The sequence below is a fragment of the Bombina bombina genome, chromosome 8 (assembly GCF_027579735.1).
Source record: "Bombina bombina isolate aBomBom1 chromosome 8, aBomBom1.pri, whole genome shotgun sequence".
Taxonomy (NCBI): domain Eukaryota; kingdom Metazoa; phylum Chordata; class Amphibia; order Anura; family Bombinatoridae; genus Bombina; species Bombina bombina.
In genome coordinates, this window is record NC_069506.1 from 26,391,853 (window position 1) to 26,410,041 (window position 18,189).

Below are 18,189 nucleotides of genomic sequence, written 5' to 3' on the forward strand. Positions count from 1 at the left end.
CACAAAACGAATAACATGCCAGTAAACGTTTTGAAAATAAACTTCTTTAAATGTCATGCAAAGTTATCACTAAGCCTGCAACCAGTCGCTACCACTGCAGATAAGGCTTAAGTATTATTTCAGTATTAACAGTATTTTCTCAGTCAAATTCTAGTCCCTAGAAAATAACTCTACTGTGCATACATTTATCAGCCTGATACCAGTTGCCACTACTGCATTTAAGGCTGTACTTACATCATACGGGTAACAGCAGTATTTTCTTAGTCAATTCCATTCCCAGAAAATATTGTACTGCACATACCTCATTTGCGGGGGACCCCGCATGCTATTCCCATGTTCTGAAGTTACCCCACTCCTCAGAATGTCGAGAACAGCCAGTGGATCTTAGTTACGCCTGCTAAGATCATAGAAAACGCAGGCAGTTTCTTCTTCCAAATACTGCCTGAGATAGAAAAACAGCACACTCCGGTGCCATTTAAAATAACAAACTTTTGATTGAAGAATAATTAAGTAAACACTCCAACTCCTCCCGCGACCTTCTTCTTTGTTGAGGGTTGCAAGAGAATGACTGGATATGGCATGTGAGGGGAGGAGCTATATAGCAGCTCTGCTTGGGTGATCCTCTTGCAACTTCATGTTGGGAAGGAGAATATATCCCATAAGTAATGGATGACCCGTGGACTGAACACACTTAACAAGAGAAAAAAAGGTTTCCATGTCCTTTTAATTTATGCTTAGTACCTGCCTTTGGCTGCTAATAATATTGTATCTGTGCATGTTGCTATTATTGTGTTTATGAGAAGTTCCATAGTGAGAATTTGATATCTGCATAGTTTTGTTGTTAGACTAAATAGCTGTATCTGCACAATTATATGTTTATTGCACTTTTACTATAATAAATCTGGTTCCAAAATGAGCCTAATTCCATAGACCTTTTGCTAACAAATAATAAATGCAAAATTAAGCACATAATTAGTGAGAATTCATATTTCTATTATGACATTTACATCATTCTCTTGGTATCCTTTGTTAAAAAGCAGGTAGGCAGGCTCAAGAATGTGCACGTCTGGATCACTGTATGGAAGCAAGAATGCTTTTAACAATGTTATACATTTGCAAAGACACTAGATGGCAGCAGTATTTTCACAAACTGCTGCCCTGCACATGACCTACCTAGGTATTCACTTCACCAAAGAATGCCATGAGAATGAAGCAAATTTGATAATAGAAGTAAATTGGAAACTTTTTTTAAATGGTTTGTTCTGTCTTAATCATCAACAATATTTTTTTTTGCCTTTTGTGTCACTGTAATTGCTTTTGTTTAAAGGGACATTCCAGTCAAAAACAGAATTTATGTTTACCTGATAAATTACTTTCTCCAACGGTGTGTCCGGTCCACGGCGTCATCCTTACTTGTGGGATATTCTCTTCCCCAACAGGAAATGGCAAAGAGCCCAGCAAAGCTGGTCACATGATCCCTCCTAGGCTCCGCCTACCCCAGTCATTCGACCGACGTTAAGGAGGAATATTTGCATAGGAGAAACCATATGGTACCGTGGTGACTGTAGTTAAAGAAAATAAATTATCAGACCTGATTAAAAAAACCAGGGCGGGCCGTGGACCGGACACACCGTTGGAGAAAGTAATTTATCAGGTAAACATAAATTCTGTTTTCTCCAACATAGGTGTGTCCGGTCCACGGCGTCATCCTTACTTGTGGGAACCAATACCAAAGCTTTAGGACACGGATGAAGGGAGGGAGCAAATCAGGTCACCTAAATGGAAGGCACCACGGTTTGCAAAACCTTTCTCCCAAAAATAGCCTCAGAAGAAGCAAAAGTATCAAACTTGTAAAATTTGGTAAAAGTGTGCAGTGAAGACCAAGTCGCTGCCCTACATATCTGATCAACAGAAGCCTCGTTCTTGAAGGCCCATGTGGAAGCCACAGCCCTAGTGGAATGAGCTGTGATTCTTTCGGGAGGCTGCCGTCCGGCAGTCTCGTAAGCCAATCTGATGATGCTTTTAATCCAAAAAGAGAGAGAGGTAGAAGTTGCTTTTTGACCTCTCCTTTTACCGGAATAAACAACAAACAAGGAAGATGTTTGTCTAAAATCCTTTGTAGCATCTAAATAGAATTTTAGAGCGCGAACAACATCCAAATTGTGCAACAAACGTTCCTTCTTTGAAACTGGTTTCGGACACAGAGAAGGTACGATAATCTCCTGGTTAATGTTTTTGTTAGAAACAACTTTTGGAAGAAAACCAGGTTTAGTACGTAAAACCACCTTATCTGCATGGAACACCAGATAAGGAGGAGAACACTGCAGAGCAGATAATTCTGAAACTCTTCTAGCAGAAGAAATTGCAACTAAAAACAAAACTTTCCAAGATAATAACTTAATATCAACGGAATGTAAGGGTTCAAACGGAACCCCCTGAAGAACTGAAAGAACTAAATTGAGACTCCAAGGAGGAGTCAAAGGTTTGTAAACAGGCTTAATTCTAACCAGAGCCTGAACAAAGGCTTGAACATCTGGCACAGCTGCCAGCTTTTTGTGAAGTAACACAGACAAGGCAGAAATCTGTCCCTTCAGGGAACTTGCAGATAATCCTTTTTCCAATCCTTCTTGAAGGAAGGATAGAATCTTAGGAATCTTAACCTTGTCCCAATGGAATCCTTTAGATTCACACCAACAGATATATTTTTTCCAAATTTTGTGGTAAATCTTTCTAGTTACAGGCTTTCTGGCCTGAACAAGAGTATCGATAACAGAATCTGAGAACCCTCGCTTCGATAAGATCAAGCGTTCAATCTCCAAGCAGTCAGCTGGAGTGAAACCAGGTTCGGATGTTCGAACGGACCCTGAACAAGAAGGTCTCGTCTCAAAGGTAGCTTCCAAGGTGGAGCCGATGACATATTCACCAGATCTGCATACCAAGTCCTGCGTGGCCACGCAGGAGCTATCAAGATCACCGACGCCCTCTCCTGATTGATCCTGGCTACCAGTCTGGGGATGAGAGGAAACGGCGGGAACACATAAGCTAGTTTGAAGGTCCAAGGTGCTACTAGTGCATCCACTAGAGCCGCCTTGGGATCCCTGGATCTGGACCCGTAGCAAGGAACTTTGAAGTTCTGACGAGAGGCCATCAGATCCATGTCTGGAATGCCCCACAGCTGAGTGACTTGGGCAAAGATTTCCGGATGGAGTTCCCACTCCCCCGGATGCAATGTCTGACGACTCAGAAAATCCGCTTCCCAATTTTCCACTCCTGGGATGTGGATAGCAGACAGGTGGCAGGAGTGAGACTCCGCCCATAGAATGATTTTGGTCACTTCTTCCATCGCTAGGGAACTCCTTGTTCCCCCCTGATGGTTGATGTACGCAACAGTTGTCATGTTGTCTGATTGAAACCGTATGAACTTGGCCCTCGCTAGCTGAGGCCAAGCCTTGAGAGCATTGAATATCGCTCTCAGTTCCAGAATATTTATCGGTAGAAGAGATTCTTCCCGAGACCAAAGACCCTGAGCTTTCAGGGATCCCCAGACCGCGCCCCAGCCCATCAGACTGGCGTCGGTCGTGACAATGACCCACTCTGGTCTGCGGAATGTCATCCCTTGTGACAGGTTGTCCAGGGACAGCCACCAACGGAGTGAGTCTCTGGTCCTCTGATTTACTTGTATCTTCGGAGACAAGTCTGTATAATCCCCATTCCACTGACTGAGCATGCACAGTTGTAATGGTCTTAGATGAATGCGCGCAAAAGGAACTATGTCCATTGCCGCTACCATCAACCCGATCACTTCCATGCACTGAGCTATGGAAGGAAGAGGAACGGAATGAAGTATCCGACAAGAGTCTAGAAGTTTTGTTTTTCTGGCCTCTGTCAGAAATATCCTCATTTCTAAGGAGTCTATTATTGTTCCCAAGAAGGGAACCCTTGTTGACGGAGATAGAGAACTCTTTTCCACGTTCACTTTCCATCCGTGAGATCTGAGAAAGGCCAGGACAATGTCCGTGTGAGCCTTTGCTTGAGGAAGGGACGACGCTTGAATCAGAATGTCGTCCAAGTAAGGTACTACAGCAATGCCCCTTGGTCTTAGCACAGCTAGAAGGGACCCTAGTACCTTTGTGAAAATCCTTGGAGCAGTGGCTAATCCGAAAGGAAGCGCCACGAACTGGTAATGCTTGTCCAGGAATGCGAACCTTAGGAACCGATGATGTTCCTTGTGGATAGGAATATGTAGATACGCATCCTTTAAATCCACCGTGGTCATGAATTGACCTTCCTGGATGGAAGGAAGAATAGTTCGAATGGTTTCCATCTTGAACGATGGAACCTTGAGAAACTTGTTTAAGATCTTGAGATCTAAGATTGGTCTGAACGTTCCCTCTTTTTTGGGAACTATGAACAGATTGGAGTAGAACCCCATCCCTTGTTCTCTTAATGGAACAGGATGAATCACTCCCATTTTTAACAGGTCTTCTACACAATGTAAGAATGCCTGTCTTTTTATGTGGTCTGAAGACAACTGAGACCTGTGGAACCTCCCCCTTGGGGGAAGCCCCTTGAATTCCAGAAGATAACCTTGGGAGACTATTTCTAGCGCCCAAGGATCCAGAACATCTCTTGCCCAAGCCTGAGCGAAGAGAGAGAGTCTGCCCCCCACCAGATCCGGTCCCGGATCGGGGGCCAACATTTCATGCTGTCTTGGTAGCAGTGGCAGGTTTCTTGGCCTGCTTTCCCTTGTTCCAGCCTTGCATTGGTCTCCAAGCTGGCTTGGCTTGAGAAGTATTACCCTCTTGCTTAGAGGACGTAGCACTTTGGGCTGGTCCGTTTCTACGAAAGGGACGAAAATTAGGTTTATTTTTTGCCTTGAAAGGCCGATCCTGAGGAAGGGCGTGGCCCTTACCCCCAGTGATATCAGAGATAATCTCTTTCAAGTCAGGGCCAAACAGCGTTTTCCCCTTGAAAGGAATGTTAAGTAGCTTGTTCTTGGAAGACGCATCAGCCGACCAAGATTTCAACCAAAGCGCTCTGCGCGCCACAATAGCAAACCCAGAATTCTTAGCCGCTAACCTAGCCAATTGCAAAGTGGCGTCTAGGGTAAAAGAATTAGCCAATTTGAGAGCATTGATTCTGTCCATAATCTCCTCATAAGGAGGAGAATCACTATCGACCGCCTTTATCAGCTCATCGAACCAGAAACATGCGGCTGTAGCGACAGGGACAATGCATGAAATTGGTTGTAGAAGGTAACCCTGCTGAACAAACATCTTTTTAAGCAAACCTTCTAATTTTTTATCCATAGGATCTTTGAAAGCACAACTATCCTCTATGGGTATAGTGGTGCGTTTGTTTAAAGTGGAAACCGCTCCCTCGACCTTGGGGACTGTCTGCCATAAGTCCTTTCTGGGGTCGACCATAGGAAACAATTTTTTAAATATGGGGGGAGGGACGAAAGGAATACCGGGCCTTTCCCATTCTTTATTAACAATGTCCGCCACCCGCTTGGGTATAGGAAAAGCTTCTGGGAGCCCCGGCACCTCTAGGAACTTGTCCATTTTACATAGTTTCTCTGGGATGACCAACTTGTCACAATCATCCAGAGTGGATAATACCTCCTTAAGCAGAATGCGGAGATGTTCCAACTTAAATTTAAATGTAATCACATCAGGTTCAGCTTGTTGAGAAATGTTCCCTGAATCAGTAATTTCTCCCTCAGACAAAACCTCCCTGGCCCCATCAGACTGGGTTAGGGGCCCTTCAGAAACATTATTATCAGCGTCGTCATGCTCTTCAGTATCTAAAACAGAGCAGTCGCGCTTACGCTGATAAGTGTTCATTTTGGCTAAAATGTTTTTGACAGAATTATCCATTACAGCCGTTAATTGTTGCATAGTAAGGAGTATTGGCGCGCTAGATGTACTAGGGGCCTCCTGAGTGGGCAAGACTCGTGTAGACGAAGGAGGGAATGATGCAGTACCATGCTTACTCCCCTCACTTGAGGAATCATCTTGGGCATCATTGTCATTGTCACATAAATCACATTTATTTAAATGAATAGGAATTCTGGCTTCCCCACATTCAGAACACAGTCTATCTGGTAGTTCAGACATGTTAAACAGGCATAAACTTGATAACAAAGTACAAAAAACGTTTTAAAATAAAACCGTTACTGTCACTTTAAATTTTAAACTGAACACACTTTATTACTGCAATTGCGAAAAAACATGAAGGAATTGTTCAAAATTCACCAAATTTTCACCACAGTGTCTTAAAGCCTTAAAAGTATTGCACACCAAATTTGGAAGCTTTAACCCTTAAAATAACGGAACCGGAGCCGTTTTGAACTTTAACCCCTTTACAGTCCCTGGTATCTGCTTTGCTGAGACCCAACCAAGCCCAAAGGGGAATACGATACCAAATGACGCCTTCAGAAAGTCTTTTCTAAGTATCAGAGCTCCTCTCACATGCGACTGCATGCCATGCCTCTCAAAAACAAGTGCGCAACACCGGCGCGAAAATGAGGCTCTGCCTATGCTTTGGGAAAGCCCCTAAAGAATAAGGTGTCTAAAACAGTGCCTGCCGATATTATTATATCAAAATACCCAAATAAAATGATTCCTCAAGGCTAAATATGTGTTAATAATGAATCGATTTAGCCCAGAAAAAGTCTACAGTCTTAATAAGCCCTTGTGAAGCCCTTATTTACGATCGTAATAAACATGGCTTACCGGATCCCATAGGGAAAATGACAGCTTCCAGCATTACATCGTCTTGTTAGAATGTGTCATACCTCAAGCAGCAAGAGACTGCTCACTGTTCCCCCAACTGAAGTTAATTGCTCTCAACAGTCCTGTGTGGAACAGCCATGGATTTTAGTGACGGTTGCTAAAATCATTTTCCTCATACAAACAGAAATCTTCATCTCTTTTCTGTTTCTGAGTAAATAGTACATACCAGCACTATTTCAAAATAACAAACTCTTGATTGAATAATAAAAACTACAGTTAAACACTAAAAAACTCTAAGCCATCTCCGTGGAGATGTTGCCTGTACAACGGCAAAGAGAATGACTGGGGTAGGCGGAGCCTAGGAGGGATCATGTGACCAGCTTTGCTGGGCTCTTTGCCATTTCCTGTTGGGGAAGAGAATATCCCACAAGTAAGGATGACGCCGTGGACCGGACACACCTATGTTGGAGAAATGTAAATGCACATAGATGACTTGCACCTTTGAATAGAAACATAGTTGCAATATAAATGTATTGGCAAAAATGCTTCTAGTAAAAGCTATCGCTGTTTTAGTGTCAACATTTTTTCTGCATGTGAAGCACAGCTAGATATTCTGAGTGCACCAGCATTTTACCTACTACAGCTGCTCAGAGCACCAGTGGGGCTTGTATTATGTCAGCAATTAACAAATGGAGTCATTACCAGATGGTGCAAGCACTTTAGGCTCTCTGAGCAAGTGCTGTGTTTAAAATGCTGGTGCACGGTGCATACTGAAATACACATTGAAATAACTTATTAGAAGCACTTTTGCTAATACATGTATATTACAACAATGCTTCTATCCAAAACTGAATGTGAATTTTAATTTTAGCTGGAATGTCCCTTTAAATGGACATGAAACCATTTTTTCCCCCTATAATTTAAACAGAGCATATAATTTATAAAAAAGTTTGCAATTTATTCTATTATCGAATTTGCTTTGTTCTCATGTTATTCTTCTTAAAGGGACATGAAACCCAAAAATGTTCTTTCGTGGTTTAGAAAGAACATGCAATTTTAAACAACTTTCTAATTTACTTCTATTATCTAATTTGCTTCATTCTCTTGATATACTTTGCTGAAAAGCATTTCTAGATAGGCTCAGTAGCTACTGATTGGTTGCTGCGCATAGATGTCTTGTGTGATTGGCTCTCCCATGTGCATTGCAATTTCTTCAACAAAGGATATCTTAAGAATGAAGCAAATTAGCTAATAGAAGTAAATTAGAATGTTTTTTTTTTATTGTATTCTCTACTTGAATCATGAAAGATTTTTTTGGGGTTTAGTGTCCCTTTAAGTGCTGTCATCTAGTGCTCTTGCTAAAGTATAACATTCTTGCAAAACTGCTGCAATATAGTGAACGCTCCTGAGCTTATTTTCCTGCTTTTCAACAAAGGGTATAAAGAAAACAACGAAAATTTGATGATAGAAGTAAATTGGAAAGTTCATTATAATTGTATGTTTTATTTGAACCACGAAAGAAAAATGTTGGGTTTTATGTCCCTTTAAGATCAAATTCGTTATTCTAAGTTGCATTTGATATTAGAAGTTCTATCCCCGTTAAGAGCCCCTTAGACGAATACTAATGTTTGATTTTTCCATTACATGAGACTTTTAATGAGAGTTTGCTAATTTGTAAATGTATTGCAAGACAAAGCAGTTTGGCACCTGCAGATGACTCGTGCTGTAGGTTGTCCGGGCTAAGCAGCTTGTGGTTCCAGGGTGTCGATGCACCTTCCTCAGAGACTGGGGATATCGCTGTTGTGATACTGGACTGCCCTTCAGGACTTCCTGTCCCTGTCGTCACTAGCAAATCACATATATTTATATATCAGCATCGTGATCAAGTGAGGGAAATCACTAGAGAGTCACAATAAGCACAATCACATATATTTATATATCAGCATCGTAATCAAGTGAGGGAAATCACTAGAGAGTCACAATAAGCACAATCACATATATTTATATATCAGCATCGTAATCAAGTGAGGGAAATCACTACAGAGTCACAATAAGCACAATCACGTGTAAGATATGTCGTATTCCTCAGTCTAAGGGTTGTCACTAAACGAGTGTTTAGCAACAGATGTACAGTATGATTCTCACAAAAGAGGATACAGAAAGTGATGCTGTAAGAATTATTCTTAAAATATTAAATGCCTTGACTAGACAAACTAGCTATAGACAAATATTTAATCTGGGTTATCTAACAGATTAAATTAATATTCATATCTATCAAATATCAGTTGACATAAATTACTTTATTAATCACAACAAGATTAATACATACTTTGAGATCTGAAGGTAACAGATAACAACAGATTAATACAAATTCAAAGTTTATATACACAAGATATATTTCCTGCCACCAGGAAATATCTCCCACGTGTTATAGACACCTTGAAATACAATTTTATCTTAAAGGGACATTCATTGCAAAATCAAATACCACATAAATGTTTAAGTATATTAAGAATCATTGCAAAATACATTCATTATTTATTAAACCCCTTTAATGAAACTTAACTCCACCTACCACCCCAAGTCGCTAAAGTACATACAGGCATACTTTGGAGATATTGCGGGTTCGGTTCCTGACCACCGCAATATAGCGAATATAGCAATAAACTGAGTAACACTATTTTTTTTTGTTTTCCAGTGCATATAAAAGTTATATTTACACTATACTGTAGTCTATTAAGTATCATTATGTCTAAAAAACAACGTACATACCTTAATTAAAAAATACTTTAGAGCTACAAATGCTAATGATCATCTGAGCCTTCAGGTGTGTTCATGTGTTTATATATGTGTATTCAAGTGTATTTATGTGTTTATGTGTATATATGTGTATTCAAGTGTATTTATGCGTTTATGTGTGTATATGTGTATTCAAGTGTATTTATGCGTTTATGTGTGTATATATGTGTATTCAAGTGTATTTATGTGTTTATGTGTGTATATATGTGTATTCAAGTGTATTTATGTGTTTATGTGTGTATATATGTGTATTCAAGTGTATTTATGTGTTTATGTGTGTATATATGTGTATTCAAGTGTATTTATGTGTTTATGTGTGTATATGTGTATTCAAGTGTATTTATGTGTTTATGTGTATATATGTGTATTCAAGTGTATTTATGTGTTTATGTGTGTATATGTGTATTCAAGTGTATTTATGTGTTTATGTGTATATATGTGTATTCAAGTGTATTTATGTGTTTATGTGTGTATATGTGTATTCAAGTGTATTTATGTGTTTATGTGTATATATGTGTATTCAAGTGTATTTATGTGTTTATGTGTGTATATGTGTATTCAAGTGTATTTATGTGTTTATGTGTATATATGTGTATTCAAGTGTATTTATGTGTTTATGTGTATATATGTGTATTCAAGTGTATTTATGTGTTTATGTGTGTATATGTGTATTCAAGTGTATTTATGTGTTTATGTGTGTATATATGTGTATTCAAGTGTATTTATGTGTTTATGTGTGTATATGTGTATTTATGTGTTTATGTGTATATATGTGTATTCAAGTGTATTTATGTGTTTATGTGTGTATATATGTGTATTCAAGTGTATTTATGTGTTTATGTGTGTATATATGTGTATTCAAGTGTATTTATGTGTTTATGTGTGTATATGTGTATTCAAGTGTATTTATGCGTTTATGTGTGTATATGTGTATTCAAGTGTATTTATGTGTTTATGTGTGTATATATGTGTATTCAAGTGTATTTATGTGTTTATGTGTGTATATGTGTATTCAAGTGTATTTATGCGTTTATGTGTGTATATGTGTATTCAAGTGTATTTATGTGTTTATGTGTGTATATATGTGTATTCAAGTGTATTTATGTGTTTATGTGTGTATATATGTGTATTCAAGTGTATTTATGTGTTTATGTGTATATATGTGTATTCAAGTGTATTTATGTGTTTATGTGTGTATATGTGTATTCAAGTGTATTTATGCGTTTATGTGTGTATATATGTTGAAAAAATGGCACTGATAGACTTCGTTGACACAGGATTGCCACAAACCATCACAATATCTGTGAAGCGCAATAAAGGAAAGCGCAATAAAGTAAAGTGCAATAAAACAAGATATGCCTGTTTACTAAACTTAAAGGGACATTAAATTCCTGGTTGCAACATCAGGAACGTGGTTACTACTTGCCGTGTTTTTCCTCCTGTATCTGCAGCTCTCTTTAAAGCCGATTTCTTATTTAACCCATTACAGAAGCCTTTGGTAAAGCTCTGCATCCTTAGACTGGGTGCCACCATCTTGTAACCAGCGTATTGTTACAGCCGGTGATAGAAGCAATGCACAGATTAGTGACACTACTGCCTTTTGACAGCTGTACATTGCACGTTGGGTTAGTTACACAACAGAAAACAGAAGCTTTACATATTTGCAGATTTTTTTTACACAGTTTAAAAGTTACATAATAAATATAAAAATGGCCTCAGGAAAAATAAAGAGCAATGCACCCACTGTAAAAATGTGCAGCTCCCACTCTGCATTGTGCATTCTAAGCTGAGGAGAACAATAAGGCTTGTCAAGAAGACAATATACGTGATCTGTCACACTTTGTGAGTAAACTTACTTTCCAAGATGGCGGCGCCCAGTGTGAAGATGCAGAGCTTCACTAACCACCACTTGTAAATGGTTAAAATAAGAGGACGGCTTTAAAGAGAGCTGAAAATACAAGAGGGAAACAATATCATGGTAAGTAGTAACTGTGGTACTGTAGTTATACCTAATAGTTTAATGTCCCTTTAATGTTTCGCCGACCATGCTACATGCCACATATTAATTGCTTAGATCAGTGCAGGATCTCATGTACATCTGGCTATAACTGGCCAAGACAGAGGAACGGTTGTTAGGTTGCAACGTGTGACCAGACTACCTGGTGTTTCAGCTAGTTAGCTGTTAAAACTTGTACAAAAAAGTCTGTGGTTTCTGGGGTTCATTTGTCATCTATAGTTCCCTGTGGTACAGTCCACGTCCTTCTCCCAAGTCTCAGGGAAACTGTCCACCCTGTTGATAACCTGAATACTGTATCTAATTCAGCAGTCAAGCCCAGCACACTAGCATGTGACATAATCACCAGTGTGCCACAGAGGGTCACTGTAAGGGAGGAAGATATAGAGTGACATAACACAGCAGCCATCAGCATATGACATGATCACCAGTGTGCTACAGAGTGTCACTGTGAGGGAGACTGACATAGAGTGACATAACACAGCAGCCATCAGCATGTGACATAATCACCAGTGTGCCACAGAGTGTCACTGTGAGGGAGGCTGACATAGAGTGACATAACACAGCAGCCATCAGCATGTGACATGATTACCAGTGTGCTACAGAGTGTCACTGTGAGGGAGGCTGACATAGAGTGACATAACACAGCAGCCATCAGCATGTGACATGATCACCAGTGTGCTACAGAGTGTCACTGTGAGGGAGACTGACATAGAGTGACTTAATACAGCAGCAGTCAGCATGTGACATAATCACCAGTGTGCTACAGAGTGTTACTGTGAGGGAGGCTGACATAGAGTGACATAACACAGCAGTCAGCATGTGACATGATCACCAGTGTGCTACAGAGTGTTACTGTGAGGGAGGCTGACATAGAGTGACATAACACAGCAGTCAGCATGTGACATGATCACCAGTGTGCTACAGAGTGTCACTGTGAGGGAGGCTGACATAGAGTGACATAACACAGCAGCCATCAGCATGTGACATGATCACCAGTGTGCTACAGAGTGTCACTGTGAGGGAGACTGACATAGAGTGACATAATACAGCAGCCATCAGCATGTGACATGATCACCAGTGTGCTACAGAGTGTCACTGTGAGGGAGGCTGACATAGAGTGACATAACAGCAGCCATCAGCATGTGACATGATCACCAGTGTGCCACAGAGTGTCACTGTGAGGGAGGCTGACATAGAGTGACATAACACAGCAGCCATCAGCATGTGACATGATCACCAGTGTGCTACAGAGTGTCACTGTGAGGGAGGCTGACATAGAGTGACATAACACAGCAGCCATCAGCATGTGACATGATCACCAGTGTGCTACAGAGTGTCACTGTGAGGGAGGCTGACATAGAGTGACATAACACAGCAGCCATCAGCATGTGACATGATCACCAGTGTGCTACAGAGTGTCACTGTGAGGGAGGCTGACATAAAGTGACATAACACAGCAGCCGTCAGCATGTGACATGATCACCAGTGTGCTACACAGTGTCACTGTGAGGGAGGCTGACATAGAGTGACATAACACAGCAGCCATCAGCATGTGACATGATCACCAGTGTGCTACAGAGTGTCACTGTGAGGGAGACTGACATAGAGTGACATAACACAGCAGCCATCAGCATGTGACATGATCACCAGTGTGCTACAGAGTGTCACTGTGAGGGAGGCTGACATAGAGTGACATAACACAGCAGCCATCAGCATGTGACATGATCACCAGTGTGCTACAGAGTGTCACTGTAAGGGAGGCTGACATAGAGTGACATAACACAGCAGCCATCAGCATGTGACATAATCACCAGTGTGCTACAGAGTGTCACTGTAAGGGAGGCTGACATAGAGTGACATAACACAGCAGCCATCAGCATGTGACATGATCACCAGTGTGCTACAGAGTGTCACTGTGAGGGAGACTGACATAGAGTGACATAACACAGCAGCCATCAGCATGTGACATGATCACCAGTGTGCCACAGAGTGTGACTGTGAGGGAGGCTGACATAGAGTGACATAACACAGCAGCCATCAGCATGTGACATGATCGCCAGTGTGCCACAGAGTGTCACTGTGAGGGAGACTGACATAGAGTGACATAACCAAGAAAAAGTATTTTTCCAGCCACCAGTTAAACTTTAAAAAGACCTTTATTCGTTTCTTACAGGGTCCATCATATCAACAACAACGTTTCAAACCTATGCCAGGTTCTTAATCATGTCTACTGAATAGTATACAGGTGTGTCTTTTATACCTGTCCAATTTTTATCAGATTGCACAATAGTGCCATCTTGTGGTTAAAATTTAAAATTACATGTGACAAATTATCTAAAGGAATTTACTATTAATTCTTATATTTTAAGTTGGTTTCTTCATTACTTATATATGTTTGTCACATGGAAATTTAAAACCAAATTTATATACATATAATTAAAACCTATACACATTATAGTATCAGAATCAAACATGCTGCTACAGGTATATGCTATCATAGTCAAAAAAATAATGACCATTCAAAATCTTTATTTAAGCCTTCAGGTATCATTGTGTTTAATCTGTTTATCCAAAACATCTCCCTTCTTTTAAGCATCTGGTCTCTGTCACCTCCCCTCCTGGGTCTGTCAACTTGTTCAATGACTTGAAATCTAAGTTGACTGATGTTGTGACCCATGGAGAGGAAGTGACAGGAAACAGGAGCCTCCATATTTTTGTTTCTAATGTTAGATTTATGTTCTGTGATTCTTGTTCTTACTTCCCTACTCGTTTCTCCTATATAAATCCTGGCACACGGACATTTGATGAGATAAATAGCATATGTGCTTCTACATGTTAGATATTTCTTTATAGGGTATTTGGTTCCCTTAATGGGGTGAAAAAAATCTTTCCCTTTTATTATTGAACTACAGTGACTGCAATGAAGGCAGGGATAACACCCTCTATTATCAGATCCCATTGTTGTTTGTAAAGTCTTCCTATTACTACCTATATCTGCCCTTACTAATTCATCTCTCAAATTTTTGGTTTTCTTATAAGCTACCATAGGAATATGTTTAAAGTCCTCCACTTGGGGATTACAGTCTCTATGTATGTGCCAGTGTCTATTTATGATATGTGATATTTTTGTTCCTAGGGAGTTGTATTGGGTAACAAATATCATTCTGTTTTCTTTTGTTTTGTTTTTAGTGTTATCAGTTTCTTTATTTTTGAAGTATTCCAACTGTTTTGTAATTAGATCTTCTGGATACCCTCTTCTTTTGAATTTATCTGCCATTTCATTTAGTCTTATGTCACATCTCCTTTCATCAGTCACTATTCTTTTTACTCTTTTAAATTGACCTTGGGGTATTGCTTCTATTGTTCTTTTTGAATGGAAACTGTCATATTGTAATACTTTATTTTTATCTGTGGGTTTCACATACAAGTCAGTTTTTAAGAAGCCTTGTTCTTTATATACAAAAGTGTCTAAGAATGCTACTCCTGTTTCCTCCATATTGAGTGTAAATTTGAGCCCAGCTACTGATGTGTTAAGGTGTTGAACAAATTGCAGTAGGCTACCAGTGTCTCCCCACCATATGCCAAATATGTCATCCACAAATCTCCACCATGCTGCACCATATTTTAAAAATAATGGATGTGAATATATGAATTTCTCTTCTATGTGGGACATAAAAATGTTGGCATATGTTGGGGCTACACTGGAGCCCATTGCAGTGCCTTGCTTTTGTAGAAAAAAAGTGTCTTGAAATAAAAAATAATTGTGGAATAATATGACGGATAATAGATCTATTAGGAATTGTATTTCATCTTCATTATATTTGTTGTTAGTTTTCAATGTGTTAGTTACTGCTTCAATGCCACTGGTGTGTTTGATTGATGTATATAAGCTAGTGACATCTAATGTATACAATATGCATTTATCTCCAATCTGTCCAATGTCTTTTAATTTAGCAAGAAAGTCATTAGTGTCTTTCAAATATGAAGAAGTGTCTAATAGATACGGCTGTAATACTTTGTCTAAAAATATTGCAATTTTTGAAAAAATGGAATTAACTCCTGCCACTATTGGGCGTCCTGGTGGTTGATATTTATCTTTGTGTATTTTTGGTGAGATGTATATAACTGGTCTTACTGGGTTTTTTTCAATGAGACATTCTTTGAATTCATTTGTAATAATACCATTTTTGACTGCTGCATTGGTGATGTGTTCTATTTCTTTCCCTATTTGAATTGTGGGATCTCTAATCAAGGCTTCATATACTGTGGTGTCATTGAGTTGCCTCTGTATCTCTTTCACATAATCAATTTTATTTAATAGCACCACTGCTCCGCCCTTATCCGCTTCCTTTATTATGATTTCATTGTTATTTTTTAGCTTGTTAATGGTATCTTGTTGCTTCCTATCAATGTGCACTAGTTCTCTCTTTTTGTTTCTCTTTAAAAGATTTTTTACTTCTTTTTGGACTAATTTTGCAAATGTAGCTACACTATGTTGTGTTGGTGGGTTGAATTTACTTTTGCCTTTAATACCAAATGTTTTAGGATCATTAAACTTAATGTCCTTTTTCTTAGCATCAGTCTTGCTTGTTACTGGTGTCTCTGTCATGCCTTTTAGTGTGGAGAAATGAACCTTAAGTTTCAATTTCCTAAAAAATCTCTCTAAGTCTTGTTCTATGATGAATTCATCATGTGTGTTAGGTAGGCAGTATGATAAACCTTTATTCAATATCATATATTCTGTTTCTGATAAGGTGTAATTAGAGATGTTGTGGACTAAATCATCTTCTTTCTTTTCTGTATTACAATGTAATTCAGTATTTTTGCTTACAAAGGTATTAGAATTAGTATGTATTTCATTGGATTGAAAATGGTTAGTTTTATGTGTAGTATTTGTTGTTGATTTGCTTTCTCTTGAACTCAAATTGGTGGTGTTTTCTTTATTTAAAGTGCTAGTGTAATTCACTAAAGTGCTATTCGTTTCTAAAGTGCATGTGTTTGTGGCACTGTTTCTTTTGTAAATATCTTCATAAATCATCATGGTGTCCAATTGTAAAGTGCATAAGTGTTCAATATTTAAAGTGCTTCCTTTTACCATATTAATACTATCGTTGACTGAAGTGTTATTTAATTCTAAAGTGCATGTGTTTTCTACTTCATTACTTCCCAAGGTGCTATAGTTTGCAGTACTCATTTCATTACTTTCCAAAGTGCTATGGTTTGCAATACTTATTTCATTATTAACATTCAAGAGGGAATTTTGCATTTTGGTGCCCTTGTTACTACTACTAGTTTTTAAAGTTGTACAATACTGTGAATCTTTAATTACATTGTCCATTTCGCTATTTTGTCCAAGTGGAGGACTTTAAACATATTCCTATGGTAGCTTATAAGAAAACCAAAAATTTGAGAGATGAATTAGTAAGGGCAGATATAGGTAGTAATAGGAAGACTTTACAAACAACAATGGGATCTGATAATAGAGGGTGTTATCCCTGCCTTCATTGCAGTCACTGTAGTTCAATAATAAAAGGGAAAGATTTTTTTCACCCCATTAAGGGAACCAAATACCCTATAAAGAAATATCTAACATGTAGAAGCACATATGCTATTTATCTCATCAAATGTCCGTGTGCCAGGATTTATATAGGAGAAACGAGTAGGGAAGTAAGAACAAGAATCACAGAACATAAATCTAACATTAGAAACAAAAATATGGAGGCTCCTGTTTCCTGTCACTTCCTCTCCATGGGTCACAACATCAGTCAACTTAGATTTCAAGTCATTGAACAAGTTGACAGACCCAGGAGGGGAGGTGACAGAGACCAGATGCTTAAAAGAAGGGAGATGTTTTGGATAAACAGATTAAACACAATGATACCTGAAGGCTTAAATAAAGATTTTGAATGGTCATTATTTTTTTGACTATGATAGCATATACCTGTAGCAGCATGCTTGATTCTGATACTATAATGTGTATAGGTTTTAATTATATGTATATAAATTTGGTTTTAAATTTCCATGTGACAAACATATATAAGTAATGAAGAAACCAACTTAAAATATAAGAATTAATAGTAAATTCCTTTAGATAATTTGTCACATGTAATTTTAAATTTTAACCACAAGATGGCACTATTGTGCAATCTGATAAAAATTGGACAGGTATAAAAGACACACCTGTATACTATTCAGTAGACATGATTAAGAACCTGGCATAGGTTTGAAACGTTGTTGTTGATATGATGGACCCTGTAAGAAACGAATAAAGGTCTTTTTAAAGTTTAACTGGTGGCTGGAAAAATACTTTTTCTTGGATATATATTGGGGTCTGGCTAACCCTTTTCCCGTGCCCCAAAAAGGAAAATAGGTGCTGTCTTTCACTATCATATTCAATAGAGTGACATAACACAGCAGCCATCAGCATGTGACATGATCACCAGTGTGCTACAGAGTGTCACTGTGAGGGAGACTGACATAGAGTGACTTAATACAGCAGCCACCAGCATGTGACATGATCACCAGTGTGCTACAGTGTCACTGTGAGGGAGGCTGACATAGCGTGACATAACACAGCAGCCATCAGCATGTGACATGATCACCAGTGTGCTACAGAGTGTCACTGTGAGGGAGACT

At 38.9% G+C, this 18,189-nt stretch overlaps 1 protein-coding gene across 1 annotated transcript in view; it reads right to left on the minus strand.

Moving 5' to 3' along the window:
- Positions 1-18,189, minus strand: part of LDLRAD2 (low density lipoprotein receptor class A domain containing 2) — a 105,166-nt gene that overhangs the window by 28,756 nt on the left and 58,221 nt on the right. The window contains exon 4 of the mRNA XM_053690227.1: positions 8,445-8,582. Within this exon, the coding sequence (XP_053546202.1) occupies positions 8,445-8,582 (138 nt within the window). The remainder of the gene's footprint in view (positions 1-8,444; positions 8,583-18,189) is intronic.